The sequence below is a fragment of the Larimichthys crocea genome, chromosome XVIII (assembly GCF_000972845.2).
Source record: "Larimichthys crocea isolate SSNF chromosome XVIII, L_crocea_2.0, whole genome shotgun sequence".
Lineage (NCBI taxonomy): Eukaryota > Metazoa > Chordata > Actinopteri > Sciaenidae > Larimichthys > Larimichthys crocea.
Window position 1 is genome coordinate 14255676 of NC_040028.1, and position 15894 is coordinate 14271569.

General features: G+C 41.3%; 2 protein-coding genes across 10 annotated transcripts; one reads left to right on the forward strand and one right to left on the reverse strand.

The window, feature by feature from the left end:
• Positions 1-1263: 1263 nt before the first annotated feature.
• fastkd1 (FAST kinase domains 1) lies at positions 1264-10126 on the reverse strand. Of its 5 annotated transcripts, none has more exons than XM_027290927.1 (16): positions 10071-10126; positions 7220-7346; positions 6599-7087; positions 6442-6510; positions 5685-5810; positions 5201-5599; positions 5000-5110; positions 3718-3849; positions 3150-3636; positions 2958-3072; positions 2754-2882; positions 2548-2679; positions 2359-2472; positions 1874-2018; positions 1670-1784; positions 1264-1588 (listed from the first exon to the last, which is right to left on the reverse strand). In XM_027290927.1, the coding sequence occupies exons 3-16, from the start codon at positions 6937-6939 to the stop codon at positions 1493-1495; spliced, it is 2511 nt and encodes an 836-aa protein (XP_027146728.1). In that variant the 5' UTR covers positions 6940-7087; positions 7220-7346; positions 10071-10126; the 3' UTR covers positions 1264-1492. The 5 variants fall into 5 exon arrangements, with proteins under 5 accessions (XP_027146728.1, XP_027146727.1, XP_027146729.1 ...); XM_027290926.1 differs by lacking the exon at positions 10071-10126 and adding an exon at positions 9372-9471; XM_027290928.1 differs by lacking the exons at positions 7220-7346; positions 10071-10126 and adding an exon at positions 9372-9474.
• Positions 9258-15268, forward strand: ppig (peptidylprolyl isomerase G (cyclophilin G)). 5 transcript variants are annotated; one of them, XM_027290930.1, is made up of 13 exons: positions 9258-9276; positions 10090-10175; positions 11039-11113; positions 11194-11301; positions 11488-11532; positions 11627-11714; positions 11841-11870; positions 11958-12097; positions 12237-12414; positions 12497-12682; positions 12774-12864; positions 12993-13132; positions 13278-15268. In XM_027290930.1, the coding sequence occupies exons 2-13, from the start codon at positions 10115-10117 to the stop codon at positions 14296-14298; spliced, it is 2163 nt and encodes a 720-aa protein (XP_027146731.1). In that variant the 5' UTR covers positions 9258-9276; positions 10090-10114; the 3' UTR covers positions 14299-15268. The 5 variants fall into 5 exon arrangements, with proteins under 5 accessions (XP_027146731.1, XP_019110825.2, XP_019110826.2 ...); XM_019255280.2 differs by lacking the exon at positions 9258-9276 and adding an exon at positions 9442-9576; XM_019255281.2 differs by lacking the exon at positions 9258-9276 and adding an exon at positions 9458-9581.
• Positions 15269-15894: the final 626 nt, after the last annotated feature.

The window sequence follows — 15894 nt, forward strand, 5'->3', positions numbered from 1 at the left end:
TATCTGTTATCTTGGGATACACAATAACAATTTGTTATTTTGTCATAAATAACTTGTTATCACGAGGAAATTGCTGCGTTACATTATAAGATAAGACTTTTGTTGTGTGAGAAATGTAACAGGTCAGAACAGACTGGATTAAAGTAACCAAAGGTTCAGTTAGTTCAGTTAGAATAATAAAAGTGTTAAATGTAGATTTCATGTTATTAAAGACAGGACATATTTTAATTATGGGAAAATGTCTGCTGATGCTCTACAATCACTGTTTGATGGTTGAACTGGTATACAATACTCACCAACAAAGGGCAGAAGTATCAGCTGATGTTAATTTTAAGCCTTGGCTGCTGCTGAGACTCCAAATATTAACTTACTTCACAGCCAGTAGAGGAAGTATTCAGCTCCTTAACTAAAGAAGCAACACACTGTGAAAATACTATATAGTAATAGTTACTGAAGTAAAAGTATGTAATGTCGGGTAGTTTAATGTACAGCAATGTATCATATTCTATGAGATCATGATAGTTTGTAACAGCTGAAAAATCAACTTTTCACGAGCTCAGCCTTGTTTTATAGCTTTGTCGTGATTTATATTATAATATATTGTAATTGTTAATTTAGCTTTAAAAGTACAGGAAAAATGTCAGACAAACAGTGCAGTAAAAAGTCGAATATTTGGTTCTATATGTGGTAATAGTCTTTGTTACATTCTACCACCTTTGACAGCAGTGTGTTATCCATCCATACATCTTTTTTCCTCTAACCACTTATCCTCATCAGGGTCACGAGTGGCTGGAGCCTATCCCAGCCGACACTGGGCGAGAGGAAGGCTACGCCATGGAGAGGGCAGCGGGATTATTTGCAAGTAAAATAAAGGAAAGCCAAAACGGTGGTTCTCAAACAGTGGTACGTGACCTCTCTCTAGTGGTACGTGGAGGAATCTTCAGAAATATTCTTTAAAAAATGTGGTTGTTGGGGTTACTTTTCCTTCCTCCTCAGCCAGAGACAAAAGCTCCCCTTCTCAGCCTCCTCTGCCAGCTCTTTGGTTGCTTTCTTTAGGTTCCCTCCGGTCACTCCTGTGTCCCTCAGTAGGCATGTTGTTGACAGCCCCACGTAGCCTCGGCATCCGACTTCCACTTCCACAGATGGTAGTCTTCCAGCCAGCCATCCGTCACTCACCTGCCAGCTCTGAGTACTTGGCCTTTTTTCGCACGTAAGCGGCCTCAATATAATATCAATGACACAGAAGCATTGCATTTTATTCAAAATACTCCCTTTAATACAAAAGCGCATAATATACAATCTCACAATCAACATGAAACGGGTAGATTCACGTCAACTTTATGCTCAATGTCTTTAAATAAAGAGCACTTGATGTATATTAACATAGTTACATCGTTTTTAAAACTCTGTTCAGTGTTTCAGCCTGAAAACTCTCATAACCAAGCTCAGCGCTAAGTGTAACATTACTTTCATTGTTCAATAAATAATTCCTTCAAGGAGAGAGCTCTTTAAATATTTTCTTCTTCAGGTATTCCTTCCAGGCGTCCTGTGTCGAGAGCTCCATAGAGTTCCATTCAAAGTGAGGGATCTGTAAAAATAAATATTGTTTAGTGTGCGCTGTAAGAGATGTACCAACAGCACATGTAATCCTTAAATGATGTTTTCTTACCTGAACCACACGGTATCCCAGGATTTCAAGGTGTCTTTTTCTCATCAGGGCTTCACCTTTTATGTGGTGAGTATTCTTGCAGAAGGTCTTTGAATCAAGAAAGTCCACAGCAACTCTGAGTGATAAGTAAAAACCTGGTGTCAAACATTGCATTTTTAAATTATTCATCTTTAGTATTCAGGCTGGTTTTTGTCACATTCATACCGCTGAGCTCCAGGTGGAATCTCATCTCTGATGTTTTCCTCTGGGCTCATCGTCCAAAGAACCTTTCCTCTGTCTGACATCTGCAGTGTGTTGGTGTCGCTGTAGGGCAACGACTGCAGGTGTTTGTCCAGCACACATTCAAACTCTGCAAAGTCAAAACATGGTCATGTTACACTTCCATCACCATGAATATTCGTTTCCCAGTTAGTTTACCTTTGTTCAGCTTTGACAGAGCGGATGTGCAAACTGTACAGTCTGTTTATAGTTTGTCATCGATCTGATCACTAGTTATTTATTACAGCATCCGAGGAGCTGCAGGACTTCGTCCAGACTAAATCTTAAACACCTTTAAGACTTGTGTTTAGAAATACCCATTGTTTTTTCCCCCGCCTTAGGTGCTAAGACATTTTCAGAAGAGAATAAAAGAGGTGTCATAAACATCATCACATCAGTGTTTAATAGTGAGATTGCCCAACATTACTCACCAACGGTGTAAAAATATGGAGTGACAACCGCTACTTGAACACGGTTAATGCCACCAAGAACTTCACTCAGCATTTTGTGGATTTGCTGTTGCGCAGGACTGACGACGACATACCCTGAAAAATATTATGACATGCGTTAAACTAAATTTAAAAAATAAAAATCATTTATTTCTCTGAGCATCTTCTTACTTTTCTTTTGCAACTTCCGGCAGTGGCGCTCATGAAACCACGGCACCTGAAACTCAGGACACTGGAGACACACGGCGCGATTGAGCTCCATGAGGCGCTGTCTGGTCCGCAAGTTGAGGCCATCAGGTATGGCTGTAAGAAGGTGTGACTTGCTTAGATAAATACTTTGCTGCGAATGCATATTAACAGCTAGGTGGGGAACATACTTTCTAGTTGGGAATCCAGCCTTCCCAGGAAGTCTATGCTGAAGATTTCTTTGATTATCACCTCAGGGAAACAGTCAGCCACAGCCAAAGAGTATGCCATGAGAACCAACAGATGTGGGTCAAAGGAGCCTACAAACACAGAGAAAAAGGTGTTGAGTGTGAGCTTAAAAAGAGAAAGAAAAAAGCGTAAACAGATTTACTTACTGAGACGTGGAGTGACGTGCCGAATACAAACGTCATACAACTCATCTGCTTGTGGAGTATCGTAATTCAGGGTGGAGAAGGGCAACAGGGTGGCATATGTTGCCGTGTAGTGAAGCTTAAAAAAGAAAGCACAGTTAACATATGTGTAATAACTCCATAGTTAATATATTGCGATGTCTCTTAGAGGAGCACCTTGTCAATGTCTTTAATGGCCACACTGGCGATACGGTCCATCAGTGGAGGGCAGAGGTGATTTATCTTGGTTAAGAAGAGAGCCAACTCAGTCATATTGGTCCAATTGATTTGGTCTATCATCCTCTGTAGCGTGGCCATCGTCTCTTCGACCAGCATTTCCTCAAACCACTCTCCCGACATGTACTTGAGCTCCTCCAGCACCAAGTCCAGCCGGTCAGCCGTTCGCAGCCTCTCTTGCCCGCAGCGGTTCAGGTTCTGCAGCAGGCGGACGTACTTACTGGGAGTGTTGTGGCGGTAGGAAGGGTCACTGCGCACCCACTTGGCGATGGCAAACGAAAGGGTGTTGAGGTCGTTGAGGGAACACTGGCTAACCACTGCGTTCGCCCGTGAGATCATGATGTCATAGAGCCGTGGGGAGGGCAGCATGGACAGAACACGGGCCAACATGATGACTTCATAGGGTAAGAAGCTGCGCTGCAAAAAGCTGCAAGATAAACGGTTATCAGCCTACTTTTCATTCAGTGAAAGAAGCTGAACTGACTCCTTAGCTCAAATAAACACTTACTTGACCAGAGTGTTTCTTAGTTTATTGAAGAGTTCGGGGTTCTGGTAATGCAAGAAAAAAAGAGTTTGGGTGATTCTGGCCACCTCCACTGGCCTGTAGACGTCGAGGTTCCTCTGGATTACTGATGCAACTCTGGAAAACAATTACAGAAATTATTACATTTATATAGATATTTAAATATATCAGAAGAGACTTAAAGGAAGAGGAGTGATAAACTCATCATGATGAAGATCCCTTTAAATTTGATATGTAAAGATTTAGAGAAAATAATTAGAAGTAAATCTATAATGACCAAATGGAGGATGAGAAACATTTAAAATGTGGGAAATGAATGATTAGTCTCTTCCCTTAAATCTCTCTTTTTTTTTTTAAATCATTCCTGTACTCATGCTTCACATGGGTCCTTGAAGTCTCTGAAAATGTGTGAATTTGGGGGTTTAAGAGTCACTTAAGTCATTTATCTCTGTGTATGTACTGATAAATTGTTACTAGAACTAGCTGAGAAGCTGAGAAAAGTTTTTCACCATATTCACATGAAGGACAACATCAGGTTGGTAATGGACCGGCTTGAGATGTGGGAATAATTTTGGATTATTTTAGTAAAGCTATAAATTGTTAACTCTCAATAAATCATCCTTCCAGTTCAGTTTCTTCGTGATCACATTGGGTAGAAGACTGGATTCAGTTTATGGACACGAGTCAGAAATAAGACACTCAGCAGACTAAGTGGCCCCGACAACTTGGAGCTTCTTGTTAAACGGCCACTATAGATGAATAATGAAAAATCCAAACAGGTGATTGAAAATGCTTGAATTTTTATATTTTGTGTGGGAATATGAATAGAAATTGAAGTTCTTTTGATATATTATTTACTTGACTTTAGTAAATAGCTCCAAATGTCCCACTGTCTAATGTCTACCTCTGTGAACTTGTGTAAAGCCTGCTAGCTGTCATTCACATAAAAATTCTTAATAATTAACCTTCATCCATGTCTCAAGATATGTTGTGTTGGGTCCTTGAATTTGAGGTAATTGGGGTCTGAAAGGGCTTGAATTTGATGTTTAAGGAGGTTTGGGAACATTGTGTACTTTTCAGCTGACATACAGTATACTGTTATCTTGATATAGCTGCAATAAGTTATATTTTTCCTTTTTATAATAACATCCATCCATCCATTTTCTACAACCACTGACTTGGACAGGTCGCCAGGGCACAGAGAGACAAACAACCATTCACACTCACATAACATACATATACTCATATAACATAGATATGAACTCACCTGTTCAGTAACTTAAGATTCCTGCTCTTAATCTCTTCTAGAGCTTCACATACAGCTAGAGCCTGATGTGCACTGAGCTCATCTGCCACCAGGAGGGCCGTGTTCTCCAACCTTCGAGGGATGAAACCACACAGGAGACCTGTGAGACTCAAGAATTGCTTGTAAAGGGTTAGATTTATACTCATTACTCTTGGCACAAACCTTTCTCTGATCTCCTCAGTGGCCATCGGAGCCAGAGCGACAAACAGTTTGGTGAATGAGAAAGCATCTGTGCTTGTATCAAGCAGTTCTATTAGTCTCTGTTTGACCGCCAGCCTGAAGTCGCAGTCGTTGAACTGCAGGGACTGATACAGCCCCATGATGATGCTTATATTTTCTGCATCCAGACTGGGAATATTACACAGGAGGACCTTGTTGCACTTCTCCAGCAGAGGCCTGTTGCTGTGCTTGATGTTGCGCAGGAACTGCACCACCCTCCGTGGGCTGTTGTAGTTGGAGGCATCCATGGTGTCCAGGAGATGGTCTGCCCTGTCAATGAGGGCATCACGAAGCCGGGGAGACAACAAGGACGATATGCTAATCATCAGCGTAGTTAGAATCCTGCGAAAACATGGTCAGAGAGTAACTACACAATATGATGTACTTATATTTGAAGTCATCTGATAATGTGTGTCTCATAACCAACCTGATATCATCAATAGACGACAACCTCTGAGCCACAATATTGGCGATGTTGCCCATTAGAGGACTGTGCTGAAGGCCCTGATCACTTAGACAGATGGCAAACTTGGATAAAGATGACATTGGAAATCTGCAAAGATTTGTGTACAATCTCATTATTAACTCTGCAGTGTCTCTAATGCAGAGATCTGCTGCTTTTCTCTGTATATCACTGAGTATTTTTTGGGTTTAGGACTGTTGGTTGAAACCACCGACAGCATAAAGAATCGACAGTGGACAAGAGTGGTGTCACCCAGCCGCCAGCTCTAAAAATCAGCAAAGACGTGGATCATCAATGGACCTGAGATAAGCCTAATGACGCCTGGGTGCTCAAACAAACTACCTGTCAATCAAAGCAGCCACGCTGTTAATTATGAACAGGTGAGTTCTATATAAATTCAGCCTCAGTACAGTTGTCATGAACGAGGAAATTAGCTATAGAGACCGAAACTGTTTAGCTCGTTCTGTAGCCAGCCTCAAGTGGCCTGCAGTGTTTCGCACTTCAGCATTGGCTTCACTTCCCATGTCAATATCCATAAGTGCTCACGTTAAAATCTTCAGGCACCCTTGGCTGACATCACGTGTACACTGTGTATTCTTTTTACTGTCAGTGGTTGAAAAGAGACTTTATAATTAACAAAATTACTGCCGGATTACTAAATAATGAACATAGTGCATCTCATTAACTTAAAACAGAATAAAAATAAATAGTCAAATCATACCGGTCTAGTCTGAGCCATGCTTCTGAAATCAGCTGCTGAACCAGAGAGTCATGTGGATCAATATTCAGCCTAAAAGATGAACAGTAACACAGTGAGTTATCATGACATATGTTATCTTTTAAATACATAATCTGATCGTGTCTTTATGTTGACGCACCTGAGGATGCTGTAAAGTATGTCGGCCAACATAAAATCCTCCATAACAGCTATTTTGTTCTCCGCCAAAACCCGGAGAGTCAGGAACTGCGGGTGGCTCCTGACGAGCTCCACGGTCCTGAGTATTTGTGGTTTCTCTTTCTGAAACTGCCACAGCATCTCCACAGCATGGCTGACATGGCTCACGGTGAGCTTGGTCTTGTTCTTGCCCACCACGTCAAACACCTCGTCTTCAGCAGAGCAAACCCGCAGCTGCTCCAGAACGTGGTCTCGGTTCACCGGCCCCCCGTGAAGGAACCTCCGGAGGAAGGTGAAGGAATTCACACACCGGAGGCGAAACATCACCACAGACTTCAGCTCACTAAGCACAGGGGGGTCTCATGTTGTGCACCACAATGTCAAACAAGGCAGGGTCCACCACCTAAGATCACAACCACAGAGGTGCAGTCTTTAGGTGGATGTTTGGTGCTCTTATAGGGACCTGTGACAACTGAAGAAACACACACACACACACACACACACACACACACACAATTAACACATTATAATATGTTAAATCATGCTTGGTTATAAGTTGCACAAAGAAAACACTTGCATGACAGTGAAGTGAGCTCATACTGACCTCAGGTGCAGATGGTTTGATCTCCATCCAGAGATTTCATGACTTTCCTTTGGCTGAACTCAAGAGACTGTAAGTGGCTAAATACAGTTTGCTGAGGCGGTAATCACGTGGATGCACAAACAATCACCTGTAAAGACAGATGAGCCCTAATATCTTGATTCTTGCTAGATTTCTGCAGATTATAGAGATTAATATATGAAATATTTATAACACGAATGCGATACTGTCATTAAAATCTATTCAAAGTCAAAATCCCCTAAGCATGTGTGCTATGTTGCACTTCCGCAGTGTCATAACCAAGGAGGAGGGGTTTTATTTTTTAAACCCTGAGTTTTGCCTGCCGGGCAGCAGCTCGTGGGTGTTTCGGTTTAACCGGTGACCGTGTTAACTGGTGACCGCTAGCCGCATGCGTCTGTGGTTTGAAACAGAAAGGGGGGAAAAAAAGAATCTGATCAATTAGTCATAAAAACTTCTTTTTATAATTTACTTCCACTTAACATAATAGGTTATTAATTTTCAACTAAACTTTATGAGTTATCAGTTTGTAAATGTCAATGTGTCTTAATTGATCACAGTGAGTTACAATATGTTCTCGACTGTTCTCTCTCTCTCTTACTTCCTTTAAGCATGAAATACTTTTCAGTATTTTCTAGTATGTGTCACCAGAGTCAGTTTAATGCTTGTGACACCTTTCTAGTAAAAGTTTAACAGGGAGTGCTTATCACGGCAGGGCTGGTTTTCAACCTGGACCCACATCTATTTTTAATAAGAGGGGAGTCAGATTGTGACAGATATAAAATCTGACTCCCCTCCTTTTTTCCTCTCTGTTAACACAAGTTACAAATAACTTTACACCTAAGTAGCAGAGGTCAGAATGTGCCAGCAAAGTGAAAATGGTTGGTGTTACTTATTGTACAGACAGACTGACTATCTTTATTGTTGGAATTTGTTTTCAGGGCATATACAATAACCAGGCTATACACAATATACAACATTTCATTCCCTGCCTGTCACAACACACATAGGCTATCACTCACACAGTGAGGCATACCATATCTACCATATCTGGCCTGAAGGCGCTTTTATATGGATTGAGAGGTGTTGTTTTTGGTAGCCTATAATACCTTTAATTGTTTAATATAGCGTAAGAGGAGACTTTTAATGAAACTTTGAAATGAAATCCATCATAAAACCATTGAAATGCCGATTTACTGGGCTATGTAGCCAATTGGTTATAGTCATTTGTCTTGCAGTAAACAGAAAAGAATGTGTAAGATTGTTTACAGTGATAAAATTTAAATCAAAAATCGGTAAACTGACGAGAATGAAATTAAATCAAATTTTATTTGTATAGCCCAAAGTCATAAAGTACATTTGCCTCGGAGGGCTTTACAATCTGTACAGGGAGTGACACCCTCTGTCCTTAGACCCTCAGTTCGAGTGAGGAAAAAGGTGGAAGAAACCTCAGGAAGAGCCACAGAGGAGGGATCCCTCTCCCAGGACGGACAGACGTGCAATAGATGTCATGTGTACAGAACAAATCAACATATTGTACAATTACAATGACTGATAAAATGATTACAGTGGAACAGTGGAACTTGTGATAGAGAGAGAGACACACACAGATGCACAGCAGCAGCAAGTCATTAACTAACTATAAACTGTAATGGAGATAAGGTAACAATAATGACAGTAGTAATATGTGTAGTGGACGTGCTTGCAGTGCATGCGCGTTCACGCGAAGGGGAGTCAGATTCTGAGGGGGAGTCGGAAAATTCCACAACACCAGCTCGTTTCCTAACGGTCACCAGTTAACATGGGCACTCGTTAAACCGAAACACCAGTTAACAGGGCTACTCATTAAAAAAACCGAAACGTTCGTAACATAATAATCCAGATCACTGAGCTGTTTTCCCACCTTGCTGTTCTTTTGTATAACCAATCTTTAAAATATAAATCACATTAAAGGACCCCGTCTCTGTCAGTTAGCCCCTCTCCCTCCTTAGCAACGGTTGCCACCTCAAGTTACTGACATCTCCTGCGCAGTAACTTTTGTGGCAAGTATTTATTTTTCACAGACTAAAAATCGGTTGTTACAGACAAATATCAAACATTAAACGGACTTTAGTTAGTTGTGGTGAAGGTCGGGTACCTGTCAGGTCAGTTTCGGGGCTTATTTTCGCCTCCTCCTCGGCGACGCGCCGCGCTTACGTCGACTGACGCTCGGTTCTCGAAACTCATTGACGTCCCCGCCGCGCCATCTTCAGAAAACAGTCTGAATGAAACTTAATTTTTCCGTCGTCGTCTGTCGGAGCTTTGCTCGCTGTATGGAGTGATACCTCTGCGTGTGTTTCCAGGTGACGTGAGTTCATATTAACCACATTTATAGCGACGTGTGTGTGTGTGAGATAACGTAGAAGAAGAAGAAGAAGAAGAAGAAGAAGCCGTGTCTACATGTTGTGTGGCTGAGGCTAATGCTAACACCAGGCCTGTCGTTAGATACTGACCGTGTGTGTGTGTGTGTGTTCACAAAACGATCTAGATTAGTGAGCCTGTTTGCATGCGTGTGTTTGCGGGTGTATGCGTGATTAACACGCACAGCATTTATCTTCTGCACGTCGCATGCGTGGTAACACTTTTAAAAACGCGTTGCTAGGTAGTTAGCCACCGCTAGCTCCCCGGTCAAAAACAAACGCGTGATTTTCGTCGAGATTAAGACATAAAATATGGTTATTTAAGTGTATTTTCGACCATGTGTTAGATCTGGTAGGTGTTGCAGGACGTTATAATAATAATTTACATCCTGCTGATGAGTTATTAACAGCGTTATTGTCACGTGTCTTGGTGTTACCTGTGCGTCTCCCCTCCAGGTGTGTTTGATCAGCGCAGGTGACCATGGGGATCAAGGTTCAGCGCACTCGGTGCTTCCTCGACATTGGGATCAGTAATGTGCTCGGTAAGAAATAAAACTTAAAACTTTGACTTATTGCTGATGTGTTCACTCAGTTGTCACTTTTATTTTGTGTTTACAGCTTGAAAGCTGAAGTTTTACTGCAGTAAATGTTCCTCAGTAATGTGATACTGTTCGGTTTTGGTTGAAACTGTTTTAGAGAAGTGTGATGTGGAAGATGCATTGTAGTATACTTATCTACCATCACTGATATACACGGGGTGTGCAGGATATTAGAAACACTTCTCAGTTTAATGCACCGTAATGTTGATTCAACTATTTTTCTTTAAATGTTGTAGGGTGGTGTGTAACTAGGTCAGTCTGTCGCTGTGTAACGCCTCAGAAAATATTCACCTCTCAAAGCACCACCATCATGACAGGATGGCACACACAGACAAGACAAAAATAAGAGTCCCTTCAAAATAAAAGACTTTGTAAAACTCTCTCATTAACAGATACATACTTAATGTATGGGAGCGACGGGGCCAGAGTCAAGCACACTCAAAATTTCTTTACTTGAATCCTGAACAGAACCGGCTCAAGAAGCAGAGCTAGTTTGGTGGTAAAGGGTTACTCCTGATCCGCACGTCTCTTCCTAATATTTGAGTTTTTGAACCGTTACCTCCACTCATGAAGTTAATGTCGTATATTAGCTCATAATTAATCATCAGGTTGATGAAAAACTTAACAGAAAAACATTTTTTTTGATAGTAGTATATGTTTTTAAATGATTTTATTTTCAAAAATAATTTTAGAGACCACTACAAGAAAGTCACATAGTTGTATGCGTACCACAGTTTGAGAACCCGTGAACTAGGAGGTGACTTCTCTCACGATAAACAAAACTAACGAGGTGCTCTTCCCTTCAGTCGGCAGAGTTGTGGTGGAGCTGTTCTCAGACATCTGTCCCAAAACATGTGAAAACTTCAGATGCCTCTGCACAGGTGATTAATGTATTTCCTTCCACATGAATATACCTGAATATATCACAGCAGTTTAATATAAGTACTGTGCTTTCATTCAGGCGAGAAAGGCATTGGCAAAGGTACTCAGAAACCTCTGCACTACAAAGGATGTCTGTTCCATCGAGTTGTAAAAGACTTCATGATTCAAGGAGGAGACTTCAGTGAAGGTGAGTTAATCAATGTTTAACACTGACTGCAGTTCTCTTTGTATCCTGTATGTAAATGGGATTTAAAAACGAAAGCATTAACCAGTGAACCAAAATTTGAATAACCAGCAACCGACAGTTGTTTTACAACACCATAAATCTCCTTTATGTAGCAGCTTATGTTTTATTTGTTCTCTAACATCGTAGGCAACGGAAGAGGAGGTGAATCCATCTATGGAGGCTTCTTTGAAGGTAAAGAGGCCGTCAGACTGTCAGAGATCTCTGTTGTTATCCAAACCGACGTTGGCTTCAAGGTGGCGGTACAATCTTATCCTTTCCCCCCCAGATGAAAGCTTTGCTGTCAAACACAACAAGGAGTACCTGCTGTCTATGGCCAACAGGGGCAAAGATACAAACGGATCACAGTTTTTCATGTAAGCACTTTTTTATCTATTCCTATAAATCATAGATTTGCATAGATCACGTTATTAGTTAATTCTATAGTCATACAAATGATTATATGCCTTTTTCTTCTTGAATTGCCTGTTGTGACACTTCAGAACGACAAAACCCTCACCACATCTGGATGGGTAAGTGCTGCTTTCATAGTGCAAAATATACACAATATGTTTACTTGATTTTGATCAACGTGGCTCAACGCCTCCTTATTTTCTCAGTGTCCATGTGGTTTTTGGTCATGTAATCTCTGGCCAAGAGGTTGTTCAAACCATGGAGAACCAGAAAACCGATCCTAATAGCAGGCCATATGCTGACGTGAAGGTTCTGAACTGTGGAGAGCTCATCCCTAAATCTAAAGGTTCGTTTGTGTGAAGCATTTTCAGTGCTTTAAAAAATAAGTTAAACCTGTGAATTTTCTGTTCTGCTTTTGTACGAGCAGATTCAGTTTTTAGATTTTCATGAAGCAGTTCCTCAAAGAGTCTCTTGAATGTTTGCAGCAAAGAAAGACGAAAAAAAGAGAGAGCGAGCCTCCTCCAGCTCGAGCAGTAGCTCCAGCGACTCTGAGAGCTCCTCAGATTCCTCCTCCGACTCTGAAGAATCCGAGAAAGAATCCAAGAAGAAGAAAAAGAAGGTGAAGAAGCTCAAAAAGAAGCAGAAGAAGAAGGACAAGAAAAGGTAGCTAATTTATTTTCAGACTTTTGACTGTCTGCGTTTTTTTTTTGTTCTTTTTTTATTCTGAGCTGCGATCCTTCCTTAGGTCAGAGGCTGAAAGCGCTGAAGAGAAGGAACAAGAAGAGTTGGTTACATCTACTGTACGTCCTGAAGAAATTCCACCCATCCCGGAGAATCGGTTCCTCATGAGGAGGAGCCCCCAGGTGGTCCAGAAGTCAAAGGAGGAGCCTGAAAAGGATCAACGAAATAAAGAGGAAAGGCCAAGAGAGAGGTTAGTCTGCTCGATAAACAGCTGTTAGACAAACATCCAGCTGTAATGCCATCGTCTGGTAGTTTTCATGCCTTGTTTTTCTCTCTGCCAGTACTGGCGCAACATATAATTCTCAGTCAGCGTATCACAGAAGACTGGTGATGACACGATCCGGGAGGAAGATAAAAGGCAGAGGTCCAAGGGTAGGTCACTGCAATTTTCTTTTTGTAATGTCAGGCTTTTTTTTATTTTTTTAAAGAGTTTTGTAAGGTTTCTGCATCGTCCAGCGTTGGCTCCAGTCAGTCAGTGGTTTGTTATTTCTTCCATCCAGCGGTATCGGACTCCGTCACGCTCTCGATCACGGTCCAGAGATCGTTTCCGGCGCAGTGAAACACCTCCGCACTGGCGCCAAGAGATGCACCGTCAGAGGATGAGGGCGGTCACTGGAGAGCGCTGGATTAAGGGTGACAGGTAAGTCAAGCTCACTTCGACCTATTGAAGAATATGTTAACACACTGTGTCTGACAAACAGTATTGAAGGCTGTCATGTAGCTTCATAATGTTGCTTCAGTCGTCGCGCTCTGTAGGTGACATTCGCTCTGCACTTTTTCTACAGAGGTGACATGAACGAGGCCAAGGAAGATTCTGCTAAAGCGCCAAGAAGAGAGAGGCGGGCCTCCAACACGAAGCACGAACACGCAGCTGAGGGTAAAAAAGACAACAAAACTCGGTCGCATAGATCCAAAAGCAAAGAAGAGGATACTGTTGAGAAGGATGAGAAGCCAAGCAAACACAAGGCAAAGAAAAGGGATAAATCTCAGAGCCGCAGCAAAAGCAGAGAAAAGAGTAGGAGGTCAAAAAGCAGAGAGAAGGGTCACAAGCACAAGAGTGATGACAGAAGAGGTCGCTCAAGGAGCAAAGACCGAAATGCTAGTAAGAAAGAAAAGGAGCCAGAGTCTGATCAGAGTAAAGATAGAAATAAGGGCCATGAGTCTGATAAAAAACATAGAGAGGACACCAAAGGACGGAACGGTGAGAGAACTAGGACGAAGTCAAAAAGCAAGGAAAGAACGACGTCAAAAGACAGGCACAGATCTAGTAGCCGGAGCAGGGATAAGGGCAGACGTGCAGCATCAAAAGATAAAGAGGAAAGGCGAGATAAAGACAGAGAGAGGGCGAGGGAACGCAGCAGGAGTCAGGAAAGACGACACAACAGTGACAGGGATAATAGGAAGCGAGGAGCATCCAGGGATAAAGAACATCGAACAAGAAGCCCAGACAGAAACAAGCCTAGAGACTCTCACAGAAGCAGGCGCTCCAGAAGCAAGAGTAATAAGAGAGACCACAGTAAAGATCGGTCATCTCATAGAAGGGACAAAGACAGAGAAGCTGCCAATCAAAGGAGAAGACGTAGCAGCAGCAGCAGCAGCTCCTCCAGCTCCTCTGAGAGTGATAGAGACGCGAAAAGGAAGAGTCAAAAGAGCCCAGATCCCAAACGGAGCAGAGCGAAAAGTACCTCCAAATCCAAAGACAGAAGAAGTCCGGCCAAAGCAAGACCAGATAGTACAAAAGGCAAAGACAGAAGTGACAGCAAGAGGAATAAATCGAGCTCTAGCTCAAGCTCTGACAGCGACTGAGCCTGTGATTGGCATCCTAAAATGAGTTTGAAGGTCCCTATTTTATACCCACCACACATGTAGTATGCCGCTCCAGCTTTCCATCTCGAGTGTCATGTTCCTCTTTCAGTACCCTCCCCAGGTTCAGCCAAAGCTAACACATGAAATTGCAACAGCAGCCGTGCTGGAAAAGAGAAAATGTCGCGCTGACACTGTAGCAGCGTCATGTGAGCTTTGACTGAACTGTGGACTTCACTTTGGCACTGAACACAGTTGTGGATTTGTCCCACGTTAAGTACGTTACGCCGCTGATGGGAAGCTGAAGCTGCACGGACAGTTTTAGTGACTGAATAAGTACAGTGTGTACTGCCTCAGCAGCAAGTATAAAAATACCAGGTTTTCTTTTAATTGTGACCAGAAGAAGTCAGTTTGAAGGCCTTTTTTTTCTTTTTATTACTGATTTGGTAAATTATATTTTGGCTTTACAATAGCTACAATTTCAGACTGTTCAAGATTTTACTGCAACAGAAATCCTTTTAGTTTTTTCTTCCTGAAATTTGATTTAAAGTTATTTAATGCAGTTTTGTGTCGGGGATAAGGAGTTTCTCCGAGTTTAGGAGTGTGGCAAATGTCTGATGTTTACCTGTGAAGTTATTTTTACTGCAACACTCAATTTGGAAAGAGAACACTCAAAATGTGATGCATGCCTATCCCTGTCACTGTTAGACGAAATATGTACATCCATGACTTTTTTTTTTCTTTTCATTTTTGTACATCCACGACCTTTTACTGTAACCTCATTTGTTAACCAGTTTCGAGATACCTCTGGTTTGTTTTTTGAATGGGGGAGAAAAAAAAAAAAAGAAACATGTCAAACTCATGCTGTAAGTACAACATAAAATCAATTTGTATAAATTGTGTTTTGTGCAACTTGGTTTGAAGAACTCGACTGCAGTCTAGACTTAATTAAAAGGCTCAACTTTGATTTTAATCAGCTGTTTTATATATTCTGTAAATGACACGACACTTAATCTATCGGAGGCCCAAACATCCAAAATTAGTTCATTTTACACTGTATTTCGAAATTAGCGCTGTCACAATATCAGAGTTTTACTACACATCCAGAAGATTTCATGATAACGATATTGTCTATAGAAAATCTGAAAAAAAATGCCATTATTCAAATTCAGCTTTAACTTTTTGTGCATCTTTTGCCTCTTTAAGCAGATTAATTGTGCTCAACTGTAACAAGAACTAAGTTAAGATACATTACCACCACCTACTGTGTTGGAGTGTGGACCAAGAAACTGAAAATTTAAGAGGCACTGGATTATTTACACAATATTATTAACAGGCTATCAATATTTATTGTCATTAGTCAACATTCTCAGTGTTTTTTGGATGTTGACCACAAGTCTTTCTACAAAATACATAAAACTACAGATGTTTCCAACAAACTTCTGTCTTAAACATTAATGAAACGTTTAGAGAACACCAACTAAAGCTCATACAGCACTAATTGGTACACGACCTACCTGTAGTGCTACTTGGAGGAATCTGAAATATTTTTTTAAATGAAATTATTTAAAAGCATATCAAAACTTAATTTTCTCAATA